The 20,412-nt window shown below is 35.3% G+C and overlaps 1 protein-coding gene across 3 annotated transcripts in view; it reads left to right on the plus strand.

Moving 5' to 3' along the window:
- VPS50 (VPS50 subunit of EARP/GARPII complex) overlaps window positions 1–20,412 on the plus strand; it is a 93,423-nt gene that overhangs the window by 46,039 nt on the left and 26,972 nt on the right. For all 3 annotated transcript variants that reach the window (XM_037383888.1, XM_037383890.1, XM_037383889.1), the window contains exons 16-20: window positions 93–191; window positions 3,412–3,502; window positions 5,052–5,228; window positions 12,486–12,604; window positions 14,134–14,240. In XM_037383888.1, the coding sequence (XP_037239785.1) occupies window positions 93–191; window positions 3,412–3,502; window positions 5,052–5,228; window positions 12,486–12,604; window positions 14,134–14,240 (593 nt within the window). The remainder of the gene's footprint in view (window positions 1–92; window positions 192–3,411; window positions 3,503–5,051; window positions 5,229–12,485; window positions 12,605–14,133; window positions 14,241–20,412) is intronic.

Consider the following 20,412-nt stretch of genomic DNA (forward strand, 5'->3'; position numbering starts at 1 on the left):
TATGCTCATGTATTTGATTTGATTGAGGCTTGTTATTCAGGTTGGAACAGCAGTATTATTAAATAGTTCTAAACTTTGTTTTATTGTTATAGGCTGATGCAAGTTGGAGAAGAATTTTGTGGCAGTAAGTCTGAAGTTTTGCAAGAATCTATCAGAAAACAAAGTGTTAATTATTTCAAAACATACCACAGGTGAGACTAATGTGCAGTGGATGAATCTAATGGCATTTATTTTTGTTGGGTTTAACTTTAAATGCTTTACAAAGGAATTCCACTGCATAATGTTCCTGCTTTAAGGTTGCTAGATAGTGGAATATGTTTCATGATGAGACTAGGTCTCTGAACCTCGGATAAGGGGAGAGGGTATAGAAGCCTTTGCATCCACTGTGGTTGTGGAAAACTTATTCTGCAGCAGGCAAGCCAGATAAAGATCAAAAATTTTGTGTACAATTTCAGTGTTTTTTCAGGTTCCTCTCAAGCTGTCTCCTGGGATCCTGAGGATGAATGCATCTGAAGCCCATAGTTCGTAGCAAAATTGTTGCTTCTTTTTCTGTGCCATTACATAAAAAGGGCTGATCATGTGTACCTATGAATTTTTTTTTCAATATGCAGTTTTGTCTTATATCAAATTAGAAGTCTAGCACTGAGTCCGTCTTTTTCAGTTGTGTTTTCATAGTTTTTTCATTGGCAGTATCTGATTATGTTTCAGCCTACTATCATGTCTGAGGCCAGTCATATATGCTGTCATGTGCAGGTAGTCTCTGGCCTGAGATATGATATATAGCCATGACAGCTTCAAGACTTGTCTGTTTTAATTGTTTTGATTTCTCATTTTGGTTTGGATGATTGACAACTCTTTCATTCTAGCTATCTAGCATTTATCTTCTTTCTGGGTGTAAAAAGCTTCCTTGCTCTAAGAAACTCACACTTTTCCAGTCCTGATCTGTTGTATGGGAGCTGTCATATAACTAATACATCCAAACCCATTTGGTTTGAGACTTTCTGTCTAAAATTCGTAAATTATGAAAATCACGTCAGGAGAACATGAGACAGCATCTAAATTTGGAAGCTTAGAGCATGTTTGGAATTTCTTCCAGCTGTGGTAGTTTGTAGCTGGGATTTCCTTTTGGACACTAGATGAAGACCCCGGATCCAGTTGTCTGAAAAGCTTGAGCCTTAATCAGATGCACATTATGTCTTGTCAGGAGAAGAGTTGATTAAAGTGTCTTGCCACCTATCTTTTTCTCTTGAAAGCATTTCCAAACTCCAAACTGAATTTTGTGAACTGAATTGGAAACTGAGCTTACAGCTCTGTGTTCGGAAGGGCTGTTTTGGTCTACCTAAGTCTTGTACTACACTGACTTACCACATAATACCCCATTTGGTTACGTAAACATAGTTTTGCTTATGTTTAAATGACCTATTTAATAGCTTAGGGAATCATATTAATAAATTTTCTGAATTATCTTTGAATAAAGTAAAGATTAAGGAACATTGATGGGTATATGTTTAGAATTAATATATTTTTAAAAATAACTTGTGTTTTTTATTAAGGTAGTGCTTTTTGTAATTCTTGTAAAAATAAAAGGAAATACTTGATATGACTCAAATTATGTGAACCTTTTAATACTTTTTGTGTTTTATGCTGTGTGGGTATTGTGAAGATTAATTGGCTGATGTTTTCATCCTCAGAAGGAAAAATATAAACAAATTTATTTCCCAGCTATATCCCTCAGGTTGATTTATATAAAGAGCTGTAAGCGTCTTGCCTTAAGGATTCTTTAGTACATAAAAGCTACATAGAGCTGAAATGCTCAGATTCGAGGAGTAATCAGTTCTTTGATTTTGTAATTTGACATATGGGGCATGCTGGGTGGTGTGGTTTTTGTAGAGAACTGCCAACAGAGAATGCATTCAAATGAACTGGTCGTGTAATTCAAAAAGTGTGGAAGAGCATACATGAAGTCTTTTTTGGGTAAAAGTTGATTATTTGCAAAAATTAGAATGAGCTTTTGGCAGACAACATCAGTCTTTGGACAACAATTTTTGGAATGCAATTTACTTTTTGTTCCAATATGATTGTAAAAAAGGCGTGTTTGATCACTAAAGCTTTTCAGAAAATGAATGCATCAGACCTTCCCTGTGTGCCCCTTTCCAGACTTGTATGCTGGTGAAAATGAATGGCATTTTTCCAAGTACTTTGTCAGTGCCTTGATTTCAGTTTTGAAATGATACAAAAATTGGTGCTGCGTTGCTTTTAAATGTGTGCTTTTCTATGACTCTTTCTCCTTGGTTTTCCTCTCAAAGAATTTTAATCCATAATGCTGTTTTTCACAGAATCTCTTATCTGTTGTGTCTGTTGGCTTTACTGTGAGAAGATCTGCAAACTATGGGTACTCAGTGCCTTGAAAATAGCCCTTGAAGCCTATTTGCATTTAACTGGTGAATTTAAATAAAGAAAGAAAACTGTAGTCATAATTCAACACATTACTCATCTTGCTGAGGCAAGAAAATTTTAATTGTAGTGGTAATAATAGTTTGTTGATTACTGAAATAGTGGTATTTCTAGAACATTTTACTGCCTAATTGGAAACCCAGTGCATAATTTACCAACTGATACTTGTTAAACAAAACAATATTTCAAATATTAAAAAAAAAAGATACAGCAGTGTGATCTCAATAAACACTCATTGCTGTCTTTTCCTGTATGAGTTCCTGCTTATGGGGCAAAAAGACTTAATAAAGGTATTTCTGCATATGGCTGAACAGAGGCTTTTCTGATGATTAAAAACATAACAGAAACAATGCAGAGATGTAATGGCTCGATTATCTTTCCCTAGTAGCACTTTCTATATTAGTACCAAGTTAAAGTTAAGCTATTAAGAAAAATATAGCATAAGAGATTAATAGACATTTAACTTTTTTCTTCTCTAAAAAGTTGAGAAATCTGTAGAACATTAATTCTTTCTACTTCCCTTTGCTACCTGTTGGCTTCAGTGTGTTTGAAAGAAGCATCTGTCTTGTGTGGGCTTACAGAAGCTGTTGTGCTGTTAATAAAGTGTATATATTATTTTGCTTTCTATGGTTTACATAGAGGAAGAAAGGTCAGTATTGCTGCATAATCATAGATGTTCCACTATAATTTCTATTGGCTTTGACAGAAAAATTTGTTTCCAAATTTTGGAGATGGACATTCTTAAAGAATTTCTCCAGAAGTGTCATAAAACATAACTGTATTAGTAGCTACAGCTTTTAAGTGGTCTGCTAGTTGAAAAAATGAGTTAAATATCTGTTTTAGAGTGTGACTTTTTCAACAGTTTTTGAAGGTGTTTCTCACTGAATAAGTTAAATAATTGTCTACTTCCTGATGTACTCTTGCTGCCAATTAAAAGTATTAATTTGTTCATTTCAGAACCCGTCTAGAAGAATTAAGAATGTTTCTGGAGAATGAGACCTGGGAACTTTGTCCTGTTAAATCAAGCTTTAGTATTCTGCAGCTTCATGTACGTTCTATGAATAGCACATACAAACGTATTAATACTTCAATAGCTAAGAGTCCAGATGTTCTGAGTAGTAGTAAGATTGATGAACTACTGTGCAAATGCTTTTATTGGCTGCTAAACCCCCCCTAAATTTTACTTCATAATGATTGGAAACTTAAGGTTCAAATGCTTTTAAAACAGTAGTGTTCTTGTTTCAGGCAGGTAGAAGTTTACAGAAGATGCTAGAGTTGTAAGTGTAATGTTAGTCTTTTCGTGTTTTAATGTGCTGTTAATGTGTCAGTTTTTCCATTTCTAAATTATTTATCTGAAAGTAAGATGCTAAAAGATGAGTACCTAAAAGTAGTCACAGGAGCGCTCACTAGCTTCTACCAATTTTGGCATCTGTTTATGGAAATATGGATAATAGTGGCTCATTTGGAAAGGAAAAAAAGAAAGTTAATTCTTCTGTGCTCAAGTTCAACTGGAAGGTCAAGTTCAACTTCTGTGGTCAAGTTCACTTGCTGTCCTAAAGTGATTTTTGTGAATTTTAGCACATAGTGGATGAATTTCACCTGTCTTGCCAAATGAAACATGGGTGCCTTCGATTCAAGCTATCACTAAAGTACAAAAATGGATATAGCCAAGCAATCTCAAGCAAAAGATAATATTGCAGTCTTTGTAGAATTAACTATAAAAATAAGCAAGAAGCTACTGGGACAGTAATAGCACAGAGGGAAAAGGAAGGAGGGCCCTCAATAGCATCCAGTAGCAAAAGAAATAATATTTTTAATAGGGAAATGGGATTATAGATCCATACATACTGCTGAAGGCACTGGATCAGTAGAAAACGGCAGAAAGTAACATTTATTTAAATAAACAAATCTAACCTTGCAGTCCTTTTAGCTTTATACATTTCGATCTTTAAACCTTTAGATAAATGGTAACATACATTTTGCTGTTGATGAAGATCAATAGCTAGAGCTTAATATATAAAAATATGTCAACTGAGGTAAGGTTTTTAGAAAAAAAATATGTCTAAACCCCCCTACCTTATGTGCCCTACTTAGTCCGTATGTTTGCAAAAGTCTGTGCACTCAGCCATCAGAAACTGTGTGAAATGGGTTTGAAAAGGAGTAAGTTTTGAAAAGAACTTTTTAAAAATAAAATATTATGAAAAAAAATCAGCTTTAGTAAATTACATGGTAACTTGTATAAAGAAAACTACATTTTTGGATAGAATTCAGATTTAGTTCTGTCTCCTAATTTCTGTGAAATAAAAAACCCACTTAGTTTTTACATAGTTCTAGACAGCGAGTATTTTCAGAAGATGTATTGCATGCTATAACCAAAACCCGCTAAAATTAGAAAGACAAGCAGTATAAGATTGCCAGTCTCAAGGTTAACATTAGCCAATGTGAAAAGCGTGTTTAAATAAACAGCAAGCTTTGACTGAAAGTTTTCATATCAGGTTAATTGTCCACAAGTTTGTTATTTCCTGTTTTTATGGAACTGGAGTCATAATAATACTGTCTTGTTGATGATTAAAATTGTACTTTATTTCTATTAACAGGAATTTAAATTCATGGAGCAGTCACGTTCCCCATCTGTGTCACCTAGTAAGCAGCCTGCTTCAGCAATTTCAACAACAGTAACATTATTTGAGCAGTACTGTAATGGAGGAAACCCATTTGAAATTCAGGCCGAGAGCAAAGATGATGAGACAGAAGATGTGTTAGCTTCCAATGGGGTATGGAGTGTTTCAGAAAAGAAAAAAAAAAAAAAAAAAAGCATATCTTGCTGTCAGTTAAATGATTTATTTTGTCTATCAATGATGGCAAAATGTCTTGGTATGGGGATCAGTTAACTGCAGTACTGTGTAAAATCTCAAGCCACTTTACTCCTTTAATTAGGTAGGTTGCTTTGCTTTTAACAGTGCCAGAAAGCCAGGCATCCTGTTTAAAGTTGTTTGTTTTGCAATGGATCAATATTTTTTTTTTTGTTCACTGAAGTCAAGTGTTCTGGAAAGCTAGCAAGACATGTTCCCCTAAATTAGTAATTTTCCAGGGGTTTAAGTTAGCTTTCTTTGTGAAAGAAATTTTGTCATTTTAGGACTGGCTTTCTGGCTTCTTTGGAAAGAATCATAGTGGATTTGCTCCTTCTGTTGTGTTTATTCACACTTAAGAGATTTATTTACCTTGGATTGTCTAATGTTAGGCAGTTTTTAATTGTTATTTAAATGCTTGGGACACTCACTTTGCGATGGGATGTATTATAAAGCTAAACAATAACTGTATATTTCTTTTTTTCAGAATTCTGTCAAAATCTAGCAGTGATCAAATATGTTTTAATGAAAATTTTGTCTTGAATGCTACATTAGCATATTTTCTTTTGCTTTTGTTTATCCCTTTGATGAATAATACTTCCTTGGGCTTTGTTTTTGTGATAAAGTTGGGTTTATTTTTTTTTGTTGTTGTTAAATGTTAATTAATCCAGCCATCACACTGATGGCTTTCTGGTTTTCAGCCTCATCTTTCTTGCTTTCCCTCTGGAAATTAAGTTGCAAAGCGGCTTGATCTATATCACACACACCTGAGTGTCATGCTGCAGTGCCTTTCCTTCCGTGGGCGATGCTGCAGTCTCTTTCCTACTGTGTCACTTGAAGAGAAAATGCAGTTGATTGGCATAAAATATTGTTGCATTGTGCTTAAAGGGTGTGCTGCAGAGGCAGTTTCTTGCTGGTAGTTCTTCCCCTGTCAAGTTATACAGCAGAATATACGTCCTGCCTTTTCGTATCAGTAAACTGAGAAGAGTTTCATGATTATCACTGTGAGTCATGTGTAGACTCCAAATGAGCATGTTAAGCAAAGATTAATGCACTGCAGGGCATGCTGAAAACTGCAGAATTCCATGGTACTTTGTAGAAACCCATTCTGAAATAAATCTTTGGGGAGTCTGGGCAACCAGTTTGGTACGTGTTTGCTAAAATGATCCTTAATGAAGTAAGGATTAATGGTGATACCAATAATAATTTTGAGGTTTTCAAAATGAAAGCTGAAGAGTTAATTTCAGACTTTTGTATATGCTTGTGAGTAGTTTTATTGGGGTTTTTTAAGATTTGTCTGAAGGAAAAGGACTAGAAAATAAACAACTCTGGGGTTTTTTTGTGTGTTGGTTGTTTTTTTTTCCCTTCAAGACAGCTTTCTTTTGAAAGTTTGACTCTAACAAAGGTATAGAGCCATCATGACCTTCACTGTGAGTGCAGATATAAATCTTAAATATTGTAGGATTTTTTTTGCCACCATTTGCATGTAGAATAATTACGAAGGTGTGAAATTATTTTCCAAAGATGATATTAACTGGAGCTACTGAGAGTGGATAAGATCTCAAGAACAAAAAGGAATAATTTTTGGAACATAGAAAGTAAAATTTAAATGACATTGACTTTCTCTGCATGAAGCTTTTGCTTCTATAATCGTGAAGTCATTTGATGAAAAAATTAGGTAGCAATGCTGATGAACGTGTTGGAGATACTATTTTGTTGGATTTTGCCAGCGTGAAGTGTCACATGCTGCTGCCAAGCAGACTGCTATCAGTAATAGCAGTCTTCTGTCTTCGGTTGTATTTTTTTACCTCTTTTCTCCAATGATGAACCTATTTGAAGAAATGATAGAGCTTAAAGGCAAAAAAAAAAAAAAAGCTTTAGCTTTTTGTACAAATATAGTGTTTGGAGTACAAACTGCATGCAGTGATAGTTACACAGGAATTGTCATATTATGTAAGACCAGCGGTGGTTCTCTTAACAGCATCCCATTTCTGGTAGTGGCTAGCACAACACTGCAGGCTCATGAGAGATAATCTTTCCTGCAGGTCTTACTAGGTTACTTGATAACCTGTATGAGTTACAAACTAACTGTGTGGGCAGGTTTTCCTCTATTTGTTACAGAATTCTATTGAGAAAAAGTCAAAGAAACCACCCCCACCCCAGAACCACCTTCTTTATTGTAATGGAGTAATATCATTATCCAGGAATTTATGAGTTGCCTCGTTACCTCAGGGAGTCAATTAATTTGACTGTCCAATCATCCCGGGGTGAAAATGTCTTTTTATTCTGAATTTATCTCAAGCCATTGGAAAAAGTATCTGTATGTAAAGGTAACAGTTTTCATATTGGTTGTTCACTGCTGTCTATTTTTTGAAGGTGTGTGAGGCTCAGGCCTAGCTTCAGACGGTAAGCATTAGTTCATCGGTAAAGGATTGCCTCGTGCTTTGCGTGTCGGTGCTGCTGTTGCTGCAAGCACCGTGGTGGCAATGGGGTTATAGTGAATCACTGTCAGGATGCTGTATGCCTTCTCTAGTGGCCCTGAGAGCAGCTGCCTCGGTTCAGCAGTGGCAAGCTGTGATTTTGGTGAAACAGGCTAGAGGGAGTCACGATCCCATGAATTAGCAGTAGGCTGATATGTCACGCGTGTAGCAAAGTCCGTGTTGTGGTTTCCCTGTCTTTAATTTTGGTCAGTGTTCCATTTGGTAGGCTTGCACATTGTCAAGGACTTTCAAGGCTGGCTGCACTGTCCTCTTTTTCAAAGCTGTGTGCCAATTTAGTATTCTGTATTAATGAAATCTTAACATCTAAAATTTATAAAATATGACTTTGTGCCTAGTGAAGAACTGTAATGAATTTTGGCTATCCTTTGACACCAGAGGGACAGAATGTTCTGTGTGGAAAAAGTGAAATACCAAAGATACGATGCATTATGCATGTTTCCTGTGAAATATAGGTTAGATTTACAGTCATTATAAAATAGGCTTTTTTAACCTTAAATGTAGCGGTATTTGGAGGACTCAGGAATCATGTATAAAACTTTTTTTTAACTAAAACGTAAAGTTAAGTTTTAGTTTCTCGGTGTAATTTCAAATTGATTATGGAGGATGATGCTTTTGATTTTTCTTCCCTCCTTGTGGAAATCAGTTGTGCTGAATATTTCCTTTGTCTGAAGTGTTTCTAGCAACACCGTATATAGAGAGGTTTATTCCATATGATAATTTGACTTTAATGCATTGGAAAATGGGAACTAACTGCTTTTAATATAGAAAGATGTTAAGTAAATCTGAAGAACCATATTGAGTATGGACGAGGATGTTCAACAATGCCAAGAAATCACTTGGTTTTCATCAGTGTATTTGGCTGTTAACTCAGTTGCTGGAAGGATAAAATCCTTTCCAAAATCTTTGTGAGCCAGGGAAGTATTATGTGCATTTACATCAAGAATTAAGACACAGGACAGGTTACTTAATTTTACAGTAGTTGTACAAGACATCTAACCTGGCTGGTATTAGAACCAAGGTTTCTTGTGACCCAAGTGAGTGTACTCTATAGGTGACCATCCTACCTTCCCTTTTCACATTTTTCATCTCCTCTCTCCATTACTGGCTCCCTCCAAAGTGCTGACACATAGAAAGATCTCTTATTTAAAAACAAAATTAATCCCATCTTTGGTTTTCCTTTACATAGAACGAAAAATAACTTGCTTAGGTAATGTGGGATGAAATTTCTACAAAAGTTTTATCTTTCAGTTTCTTGACTGACCAGTTAAGGTGGAGGCATGTTTTAGCACTCAAAATCAAAATTATTTCATATGAAGGTTGCAAAATTTTGTTTCCAGAGAATGCAGGCATGTTTCCAGGTATTTCAAGAAATGGCATGACAAGGACATAAGTAATTGATTTACTTGTCAAATGATCTGTAGGACGGTAAGAACTGTCAGAATATCTTCTGATAATTTTAAAGTCTTTTAAGCTGCTTAGTTGTTCTAGTTCTGGACAACTGAAAATAGGCCTCTGGATCCAGTCACCTCAGCTCTGTATCTTGAGCTCCAGTGAGTTACTTTATGTCCCTTTTCTGTAGCTCCCTAAAATATCTTTGTGATACAGATAATGTACAGTTTTCTAACACCCTTCAACTTTGAATCTTACAACTGCCCTACAGGCTTGCTTGGGTGGATTGTCTAAACACTTGTGACCTGAGCATTGCTCCTGAATTCCTTTTAGGCACTTTAAAATTTTTCTGCAGACTGTGCGTATTCAAAATGCATGTGTAAACTCTCTTTAGATTGAGGTCACTATTTAATGGTCGTGATTTGCTTACTGCATACCTTAAAATGCAGATATTTTTATATCATTAAATAACTTTTCCAGTTTATTAATAGCATTAGGTTGAGGAGACTTAATAAAATATTTTTCCACGTAAAAACGATTTTTCTCAAAATTCTCTTAATCTATGATGTTATGACAGTTAATATGTCAACTGTCAGATTCATAAATCAATATGAATTGTAGTTAACAGTTTGTAGTCAATTTATCATTTTACTGTCACTGGATTTTAAAATTTAATTTTTATTTAAATATTCATTTTATTTAAATAAAATTTAATTATTAAATTTTAATTAAAATTAATAATAAAATTTAAATTGGCATGTCATTTATTATATATTAATGCCTAATAAGTGAGGGTAATTCTCCATGCTAATGTTCCAGCCAAGTTAAACTATGACTCTCTTTGTTCTAAATCAAGCCTGAACTCAATTCATTCTTGAAAGAAATTAAGCTGCTTTTGTTATAGCTTTCCTTTGTCTGGAATGTTCATGAGGCAGAAATTTTGCCTGTGAAATACTAATGATCAGAACATTACTTTTTTGTCTGTCTCATACTACGTTCTTTTTTCCATTCGAGCTGTTTTTCTTTGAATTTGTTTGTGCTGTGGGCTTCTTGCTTTTGTAGTGCTAGGCTTTAAATGTGTCCATAGCTTGGGGCTGTGGCCCAGAACTGCCATGCATGACTGAAAAAAATGTATTTCCTAGAGTATTTTGGGTGATTGAGACACAGTTTTCCCCACTGGAGAGCAGTTGTATCCTTTAAACCCCTGCCATTTCTTAAGGATCCTGGAACCAGACTGTTTTTGTCATATGTGTTATTATTGACTCCTTGGATAAAATGGCTTCAGAGCAGTGTACACGTTAAGGAAAATGTAAAAGAAAAAGTATTGTGGTCTCTTTTCAAGTGCAAGTGCATTCTGGAGCCTGACGGATATGCTTGATGTTGTGATAGCTCTGTAGGTGTTCAGAATAAAGGGTTGTATCACAGAGCATCAAGTATTTATTTTCCTTTAATCATTTCTGGGTTAAGAAATTTACTTTGTGAAAAAAAAATTTCATTATTTATATGAAGCATCTAAAGCGCCTATACTACAGAGCAATCTAGAACACTGGGACACGATTGACATTAAATATTGCTTTTAATTGGAGTGAAAAAGACTGCAAATTTCAGGTGTTTTTAAAGAAAAATATTCCCAAATTTACACTTCTAATATGTAAATGTGGCTTCCTAATTATAAAAAGCATTTATTGTCTGTATTTGTGAATAGTATTTCTCCACATAACTCATACTCTAACAATAATAACTCGTCTACCATGCTGTAGCCAGTGTTGCTCATTTTTTTTCCAGGCATTGCTTGTTAGGTTCAAACCTTCCATCCTTAAATTGAAAATAATTCTCCTGAAATCATTGAAATGCAATTCAACAGTTGAACAGAGTGAAACAGTTTCAAAAAATCAAAAATGCAGCTGAATGTTTGGAGGTAGTAGTTCTCTGTAACTACTTCTTGTTTTCAAAAGATGCAATTAACATCAGATGTTCATCAGTATAAGAAGGCATGTCTCAGGGTGGATATGCATATTTAATTTATGCATTTACATTTTTCATAGGGCTATTCTGGAATTATTTGTGTCATTGTAACAAATGAAACAAACAGTGCATTGGGCTTTCTTCCATCAAAGAGTAGTTGTTTCACTGATAGTTAGATAAATATTTCAAATATCAGGACTTCGTGCCTTTAACCTAGATAAAGGATGGCATATGTTTCAAAACCAAGAACCCGCAAACGCAAATAAATACAAGCGTGCCCCAAACACCTCATCAAGTTTTTTGAGAAAGCAAGAGGGGAAAAAAAAAATAAAAATACTTTTAATCTAGCCCCCACTGATACAGTTGAGTTATATCATTGGAGTGTTTCTTAGAATAATATAGTGTGCTGTGTTTTGGGGTTTTGTTGTAGTTTTTATTTTCCTCTATGAGGAAAGGTTTATCGGTTTGGTTGCAGAATCCTGTTCCATGCTTGCTCTGCAGTTACTGTTTGTTCCATGTACAGTGCGAAGTTTCTATGTATAGAACATACAGGTATATAAAAGTAACTCTTCTTGATGTAGATAGAACAGGATACAGTTGAAGAAAATAAGTGCAGAAAATTTAGTGAGAAAAATTTACATGGTAATAGCAGCCATGTAAAATACACTTCTGTAGTAGCGTTTGACTGCTTATTATTTTCTTGAAGTGTTTGTGCTTAGTCAGAATCTCATTGGTCTCTAACAGATTAAGTGGTTGAAAGACTCTAGTAGAAATGTCTTTTGAAGTACTAAAATCAGTTTTACAAACAACTGCAAGTCACTGTTTTGGTGGTGTGTTTTATAAATGTGTACAATGTAAGAATTTTCCTGAAGCAATAGTTCAGTCCTTCTTGCATTAATAGTTAAGATTGTGTGGTGCGATGTTTTTTTGGTTTATTGCCACCATAAGGATAAATGTTGAGGTTGTATTACTGTTTTTTTCAGATTGTAAAGCAATTAATAAAAGCTCAGATAGATACGTGGGTACTTGATACAGCAATAAGAAAGGAAGAAAAAATATCAGTGGCTGGGAGAAATAAGGTGTTGCAAATATTTACTCTTAATCAACATCTGAGAATAAAGTTTGTTTAGAAATGCACTTACAAATGGCTTTGTGTAATTCGCCTGCTGCATTTTTAATGAACATTGTTGGCAGCCTTTCAACCAGCAGAGTTATTTGTATCCTGATCGAAGTAAAAGCCAGGAAGTGACCAAACTGCTGTGTTACATGGGTGACAATGATACAAGGAAAATAATGGCAGTCAATGTCTTCCTTTTTTTTTTAACAGTATGAGTCGGATGAACAAGAAAAAAGTGCATATCAAGAGTATGACAGTGACAGTGATGTTCCTGAAGAGTTGAAAAGAGATTATGTGGATGAGCAGACAGGAGATGCCCCTGTGAAAAGGTAAGTAGACTGTGTGAATCCTTGGTCTCATTTACATGCTTTTCCTCTCAATACTCTAATTAGTTAATTTTCTGTTTAGTCTATGCTCTATGACAATGGAATAATAATCAAATAATCTTTATGCTACCTGCACAGTTAGAAAGGCTCAGCACTTAAATCTCTGGAATGGGAAGGAATGTTAAACTGCACATCATTATTGCAGAAAAACTTCAGAAAGCAAAGTTTTGAAGGAGGATAAAAGTTTTCTGAAGCAGATAGTGGAAAACTGATTAGCAAGTATTAGATGTTAAGGTTCTTCTGGAACCGCTGTTGTGCATACTTATCATTTCTATTGTGTCAAAAGCAGTTGTTTGCAGACAAATGGTTTGAGGCTTGGGCTTCTGCTTTTGCAGAACACCAATAAACTTTTACAGATCAAAAAAAACCCCTAAATTCTTCCATAGCTTGAAGGCAAGTAATTTTGAATTTTAAATTCTCTTTTTCTTTAACAATATGTATATGTGTGTGTGTGTATACACACACACACAGATACACACATAGGTATATATGAATATACATATTCTATTTTGATGAATATATATAAAAATATATATATTCGTATAAACTAAAGCCAACTCTGTAGCCTTTAAAAGGATCTGAAATAAAATTTCTGTCTAGGACACTGTACTGCTTAGATGTATGTCCATTCAGGCTTTGTGAAGCAGGCTAACATTTGTATGTAGAAGACTGCAGAAGTAGAAAGCCATCACTTGGGTCAAAGCAGAGGAATTTTAAATTTTTTTTTACAAAATAATTCTTTAGGATAAAGTATCGTTAGCATGATTTCATAAGATACATCACATAAACTACTTCATTTCAAAGAAGTGATGGAAATACTGATTAAAATGACTTAATTAAAACAAACCACAGTCACTGTCCATAGCTTTGTGCGTGAAATTGAAGCATTCTGAATTTTTGGAAGAATATAATTTTGCAGAAGCTGGCGGAAGGTTTCTCTTATAGAATCATCAAATATCTCAAGCTGGAAGGGACCCATAAGGGTCATTGAGTCCAGCTCCATGCTTCTTGCAGGACTACAACTTACTAAAAAAATTAATGTTTTCTTAGTTTTATCTTCCTCAAAATTGTTACCATCTCCAAGTAGTCATTTTCAGCTGTAGCTTGCTAGTCTGCCCCTGTTTTGTTGTGGCTTGAATTGTTTTCCTTTTCTTTACTTAATTTATTAAGTTGAGTCAGAGTGGTTAAAATGATTGCAGAGGCCAGACAGAGGCCTGCAGAACTCAAGCATTGGAATAGAACTCAGAAACTCCTTTCTCTAGCACAATTTTGTGTAAATTAGACCAGGCTTCTCTCTTTAAATATTAGATTCCTAGCCCAGTTATGCTTTGGCATAAATAAAATTCTGCACTGGAAGACATACTGTCATGGGAAAGAAGCGGGGAGGAAGGATTTCTTTTCTACTAAATTTTATTTGTATGTCTTTAAATATAATAGGCAGTGACGTCTGGTATATTTTGTTTTGTTTAAAGTGTTTCTCGAGAAACTCTGAGGAGCAGAAAGAGATCAGATTATAACCTCAATAAAGTGAATGCACCTATCCTAACAAACACTACGCTGAATGTAATAAGACTTGTTGGTACGTAGAACAATTGCAGTATTTTGTATGTGTTTTTTACTTTAATGCAAGCGTATGGATTATAGCATATATGTTAAATGAATTTTAAGGCTTTTAAAAATAAACCTACCTGGGTTCTATTTCCACTCTTCAAAAATGTTAATAAAATAGAAATAAAGCACTAAGCAAAAATTTGTTTTAATCAAATAGAGAAATTTGGTCATATCTTGTAAGTTACTTTTACTTTGAAAATTAATCTGCAGGCTTATATTGATTTTAACCAATAATTGTGGATTATTTCTCTAAAAGATTGAATGTGTAAAAATAGTGGAGATAAACCATTAATCTATTTCTTTTCTATGTTGCTAATATGTCTGGGTGGATTAAATGCTTCATTTTAAAGTAGTATAGTTAAAAAAGTAAGAACTTAGATTGGGGTTTTTTGCCTTTTTGTTACTCAAATTCTCACATCCAGAATAACTATTTTTACTACATGGTAGACAACTAGAAGAAAAGTGCCCTCCCATACTGGTAATTTCAGTAATTGGAATGGATCCTAGTAGTCTCCAGAGAGTTTAGGGAATCTTTGACCTTGGCGGTGATCGAGACATGACGGGCAAGCCCATGAGCAGCCTCATCTCCTTAGACCTGCTCTAAGCAAGAGGTTGTACTAGGTGACATCTAGAGGTCCTTTCTAGTCAAAAGTTCTCTATGAAAACACTACCCTCCAATTCTAGGTGTAAGGGGATTGATTTTCTGTGATTGTGACATCCATTTGATTATCTAGATACTTGTATGACAGTAATTTTCTGCTATTGACTTTAGTTTTATTTCTAGAGAAGGGGAAGTAGTTACCTAAATTTATCAGATAAGGCAGAAGGGAGAGGAATTCTGTGTGTGTTATATTAATTAAGTTTGTCTTCAATGTTTATGTGATTGGAAACTATTGTGGTACTTCAGAGCAAGCTGTTCTTAAAAAACACTGCTCTGACACCTGGTTAGTACCTTTTGCTTTCTTAGAGGGCAGTTTAAATCAGAAATTAATTTTCTAAACTTTTTTACAGCTTTTTTCCCTCTAGGAGCATCTAAAATATAGACCTGAATTAAGCACTGAGATTATTCTGTCATAAATTTTCTGATACTGATCTGTGAGTTAGGTTGGAGAGAGATGTTTGCTACCTTTTTGTATAAGGTTTTGTTCTAAGAAAATTTAAGACCGAATCTAGAAATCACACGTGGCCCTTTCATGCAAACCACTTGGTCGTCCCCCATCCTGCCCCTGCCCCCCTGCCCTAACAGTGTATGAGTAGGTGGAGCTGTAATTTTAGTTTTCCAGTTTTACATATGGAGTCTTTTTATTTGTGGACTCTGGCCATAGCTCCAAACTTAAACATTATTTTCAAAGCTCATATATGTGCTTTTATCCCCTTCCGGAATTACATTTATTATTCATTTTTTCTGCTATTGGGATTGTTTCATATTGTTTCTGTAATGAGTGATAATAGCATTATTTAGAACATGGAATTGGAAAGTGACCTCCTGCAGCCCCTGCTACAGGAAGATGTGGCACTTTAGTACTGCCTCTAAATATGCCTGTTTTGAGCTCCAGCTTAAACATACTTCTGTTTTGTTCCCACCACACTATCTAATAGGAATTCTATTCCATAAGCCTTATCAACCTAATAGTAAAAATAAATAAATAAATAAAATTATCCACCTGTTTTTACTCTTCTCTTTAACAGATCGTCTTGTTCTTTCATGCATACTGCTCTGCTGCTTTTACAGAAAGCAATCCTATTTATTCTCAGTCTTTGATTTGCTAAATGAAATGTGCCAAGCTTTTTAGTATCCTCTGTATTTATCTGCCAGAAGCTCAAGTCCCCTACTTTCTTACCAGTTCTTTTTCTGCTTTTGTTATAGACTTACCAAAATCTTGTGCAATACTTTGGATGAGATCTCACTGCATTGTGTCACTGTTGCATCACACATCTTGGGCACAGGTTGCCTCCCTTTTGCACCTCTTTGGATTTCTCACAGCTTCCTTGTACTGGCAGCTCAGTCCATCTGTAATGAGCTTGTACTGCCAGCAGGTCCTTCACTTTCCCAGTTTTTTCCAAGGGATAAGCTGCTAGTTTATAGACGCATGTTTTCAATTAATTGGTCCCCAAATGCATGGCCTTACATTTTGTACTACTGAATTTCATCCAATTGTTATTACAGCAGTCATCAAAGTCCTTCAGTTCCTCCTGTACATTATGTCAAACCTTTTCTGTTTGGTGGTGCCTCCTTATGTTTTTCCATTATCAAGCTTTTATTTTTGTGCCATTTAGAGTCATTCATGAAAATACAAAAGAGGTCAGTTGCTGGGAACTCCACTAGTTCCTTTTCGAGATACCTCCCTTTTCAATACCCTCCATTCTGTCTTCTCTTTAATTTACTAATTTAAAATTTTCTTTTTAATTTTACTAATAAAAATTTAATTTTTACTTAGTAATTTAAAAAATTCTAACTTCACTTGTTTACTGTGCAATATTATTAAATTAATACTTTCACTGAATCCCAGATAGGTGAAATGTACTGTGTCCTTTGTCTAGAAAATCACTTAGGTTCCCTAACAAGAGTATATATCTTAGTCTGGTATAGTTTACTTCTGGTATATCCATGGTTAGTAGTTTTATCTTAATTTTTGTGCTGCGTTTCTGCTTCTTTCACTTCCATACTTTCTTCGAATCTTGACCTGCAGTCCTGCATGCTATAAATTAAAGCAGTGGATCAATAGTTGCTTGAGTTACTGTTTTCCCTCTACCTGAATGTATTTTTATTTGCTGTTTTTCAGTTGTAGCAGTACAACCCATGTCTTGACTGCTTATTGCACATACAGGTTATTACACTGATTACAAGACTGTTGATTTCACGACCATGTTTTATGTCCTGATTCCTTTGCTCCTGTAGTTTGACTGTTTTAATTTCTTCTCCAGCTCATTCTCAGTGTGGTTGAAAGTGGCTAGTTCAGTTCTATTGGTCACTCTGTTCCCCTTCTCCTCACTTTTCTCACTGTCAGTATATTGCCCTCAATGAAAACCAAGACAAACTATTCATTCTTGCTTTCGAGCTGTCTTGTATGTCTCAATATCTGTTCTGTCACATCCCCCTGGTTCGGTTTGCTTTTGTTAGTCTTCCATAATTGGAAAACTCCTGATTTTTACTATCTTTGGAAAATTTAGTTTTGCAAGACTTTCGGTACTTCTAGCTCTTAATGTAACTTCCTGAGCAAACAAGTCTGGTTTTCCTCTTTGTCCTTGTCCTAGTCATTCTTTATTTCTAGTTTCTTTGCAGTTTCTCATGTTTCTATATTGCAGTGACCCTGCCTCATTTTACCTTAATTTGTATCTTCTTTGAGGAATACCTACCGTTCGATATCATAAGTGAAACAGTTTTTTTTTTCCGCTGTGTTTTTATTAGTGTATTACACTTCTACCACAGAAGCTGAAAATGCCTTCATCTTTTGTCATGACTTTTGGCCTTAGCACACAAATGTTTGATTCACTTCTTCCAGGCACTATCCACAGGGGTGTCAGACATATTTCTTTAACTAAGGGTCAATGACTACAGAAGAAATAAATAAGATACCACTATTTAGCCAGACTATTTGATTTATTAGCTTTTCCACCCTTCACAACGCCTCTTGTCTTTTGAATCATCCTTATTAAATGTGAAGATAAGCATGTTGTTGCTTGGCCGATTTGGCTGGGTGTGATGCTAGGTTGTAGGAGATCCAGGTACTATCCGCTCCCCTGTGTTTTCCCACTGCAGACAGGAACGCTGTGGAGTGTGCCCATCTTTTAACAAGAGTCTGCTGATGCCATAGAAGGCTCCAGTTTGTCTTGCACTGTCTCAGATTTTTGGGTAGGAAAATGCCACAGAACGTCACAGTAATTTCAAGGAGTACAACCGAGTTGGCTGTCTAGGATCCTTCCATTATCAATGGGGAACTGTAGGTAACTCCAGACAGTGATAGCGTTTGGCTGTCCTGGATGTCTTTGTCTGCGTGTCATTGCATAGATCTCTTAGACTTGCCTTCTGGAGCTGCTTATCGACTGCACAGGAGATCTAGGCAACCAGTGTTGGTCAAAGTGAATTCTATATGCAACACCAGTGGCGTGGCACCTAAGAAAATAAGCAGGGGCCTAACACAGAACAGGGGACAGTATACATATGTCCTGTCTGCAGAAAGCCTGTACTCTGTGTTCTTTCCCTTGAAAATAAAGCTCAGTTTTAAGAGACATTTGTTTGGTGGCATTAACGTGAGTGGGTTTTGTCCCTGCTACATTTTGTCCCTGCTATTCTGGCCTCCTATATGTTGCATCAGCATGACTTTTGGTAGATCTAGATCAGCTCCCTGATATTAGTTAAAAACAAATAATAAAGGAAGCTAGGTTTAAAAAAGAGAGTCTGGAGTGAGGTGAAGATGCAGATTTAAATTTCCAATCAAGTAACAGAAATTGTTCCCTCAGTTTTTAGGAATTTATGCAAGCTGGTAGTACTCACTGAACGAGCATAACAGTGTTCATAACCTGTTTTGATTCTGTGTGCTGTATGCTTTGTATGAGGGCTAGGTGAATAAAATGTAACTTAACATTTATAAACTACACAAATGAGTTGCTGTGTATAACTGAACTAGGGGCTGCTGTAACTTTTTTTATCTTAAATTTTGAGTGAACAGTTCAATTTATCTGGTTTTCCCTCTAGTTAATAAGCCAAGTAATTCTCTGTTTCCAGTGTAAAGTAACCATTAGATTAATTTATAAGGGTATTTTTTTCCTATCAAGCCATTGCATGTTGACTTAAAATGAAAAGGAAGAATGAACCTGTATTAAATCTGTATGGAATATTTTGACCTAGGTCAACAAGAATAATTAGTGAACATACCATTGTGTATATTGATTGGGTTACTTCTTATTTTAATTAGTAGCTTTCTGACTTAAGAAATAGTATCATGGGTATTTCTTATGTTGGGTTTTTTTGATGCCTTTTTTGGCCTGATTTGTTGTGAATGCTTTTTTGGAAGAAACTGTTAGATTTTGCTTGCTTTAAAACCCATTAACTTTTTAAGAAAATAATAGTAATGATGATGACAATTATCACGGCAGAAATCTTGTAGCTGAGGTGAGTGATTGGTCACATAGCATAGAACCTCATGAGACTTAAAAAACCCTAAATCATAGAGTCTTCTAAAATTATGTAATTACAATGGGCTTTTCACTTTTTCCTTCAAAGTGGAAATATGTTCCTAGTGTATGTTGTAGGAAGCTGCATGTCTGGAATTGTGAGACTCCATAGGAAATTGTTTTACTAATGACCACAGATACACTAAAACTCAAATATATGTTATTCAGGAGGTTGTGTATTTATTTATTTTTTTGGTTTTTGCTGTCAGTTTTATATAGATTAGTCTGAGAGAGAGTGCTCTCTGCTTACTGTCTTTGAAAATAAAAGAAGTGCTGTAAGTAATACTTCAAAAGAAACCTGGCAAATGTTCAGCAGTTCTAGCTGTTAACAGGGAGCCTCTAGAATGTCACGCTACTTTGAGTTGCTGAAATTAAGTGGTGTTTCGAGTGTTTCTGGAAGTTGCTAGCACAGTGTGGATTTGGGCTGCTGGTGCTGTTTGGAAATGTCATATACGCTTTTTTCACCCAAAATAGGAACTTCAGTGCAACTAGGTAACAATGTATAGAAATTAAAAGTTGGCATAATGTTAGAGAAAGCAACTAGGAGGAAATGTTCTTGGAATACTTGTTGTGTCAAGATGCTGAGTGATGTAGTAATAGAGAAATGTTCTTGGCTTCAGAAGATTTTTATAGGGACAGTACTTGGGCAGTGTACAGTATATAGCCCTTTGTAAAAGCATAAGGTACTGCCCAAGAGATTACCTTGAATATTCATGCCAGCTGCACAGATACTTGGAAATCTAACTGTCCAGGATGTGACACATCACCCTGATATTATGTATGGGTTACAGGCAAGTTTAAAAATGTGTTTATCACAGAGTAAGTGGAAAAGAATCAGCCTGTGGCAATACAGAATGTTCAGATAGCACATACAAAGGTGGCAGCTGCTTTGGTTAGGGTACCATCCTTTCCCAAATGTCTGAAAATTTCCACATTGGGTTGTGCTGGAATTGGCTGCATTTGAT

The sequence above is a fragment of the Falco rusticolus genome, chromosome 4 (assembly GCF_015220075.1).
Source record: "Falco rusticolus isolate bFalRus1 chromosome 4, bFalRus1.pri, whole genome shotgun sequence".
Lineage (NCBI taxonomy): Eukaryota > Metazoa > Chordata > Aves > Falconiformes > Falconidae > Falco > Falco rusticolus.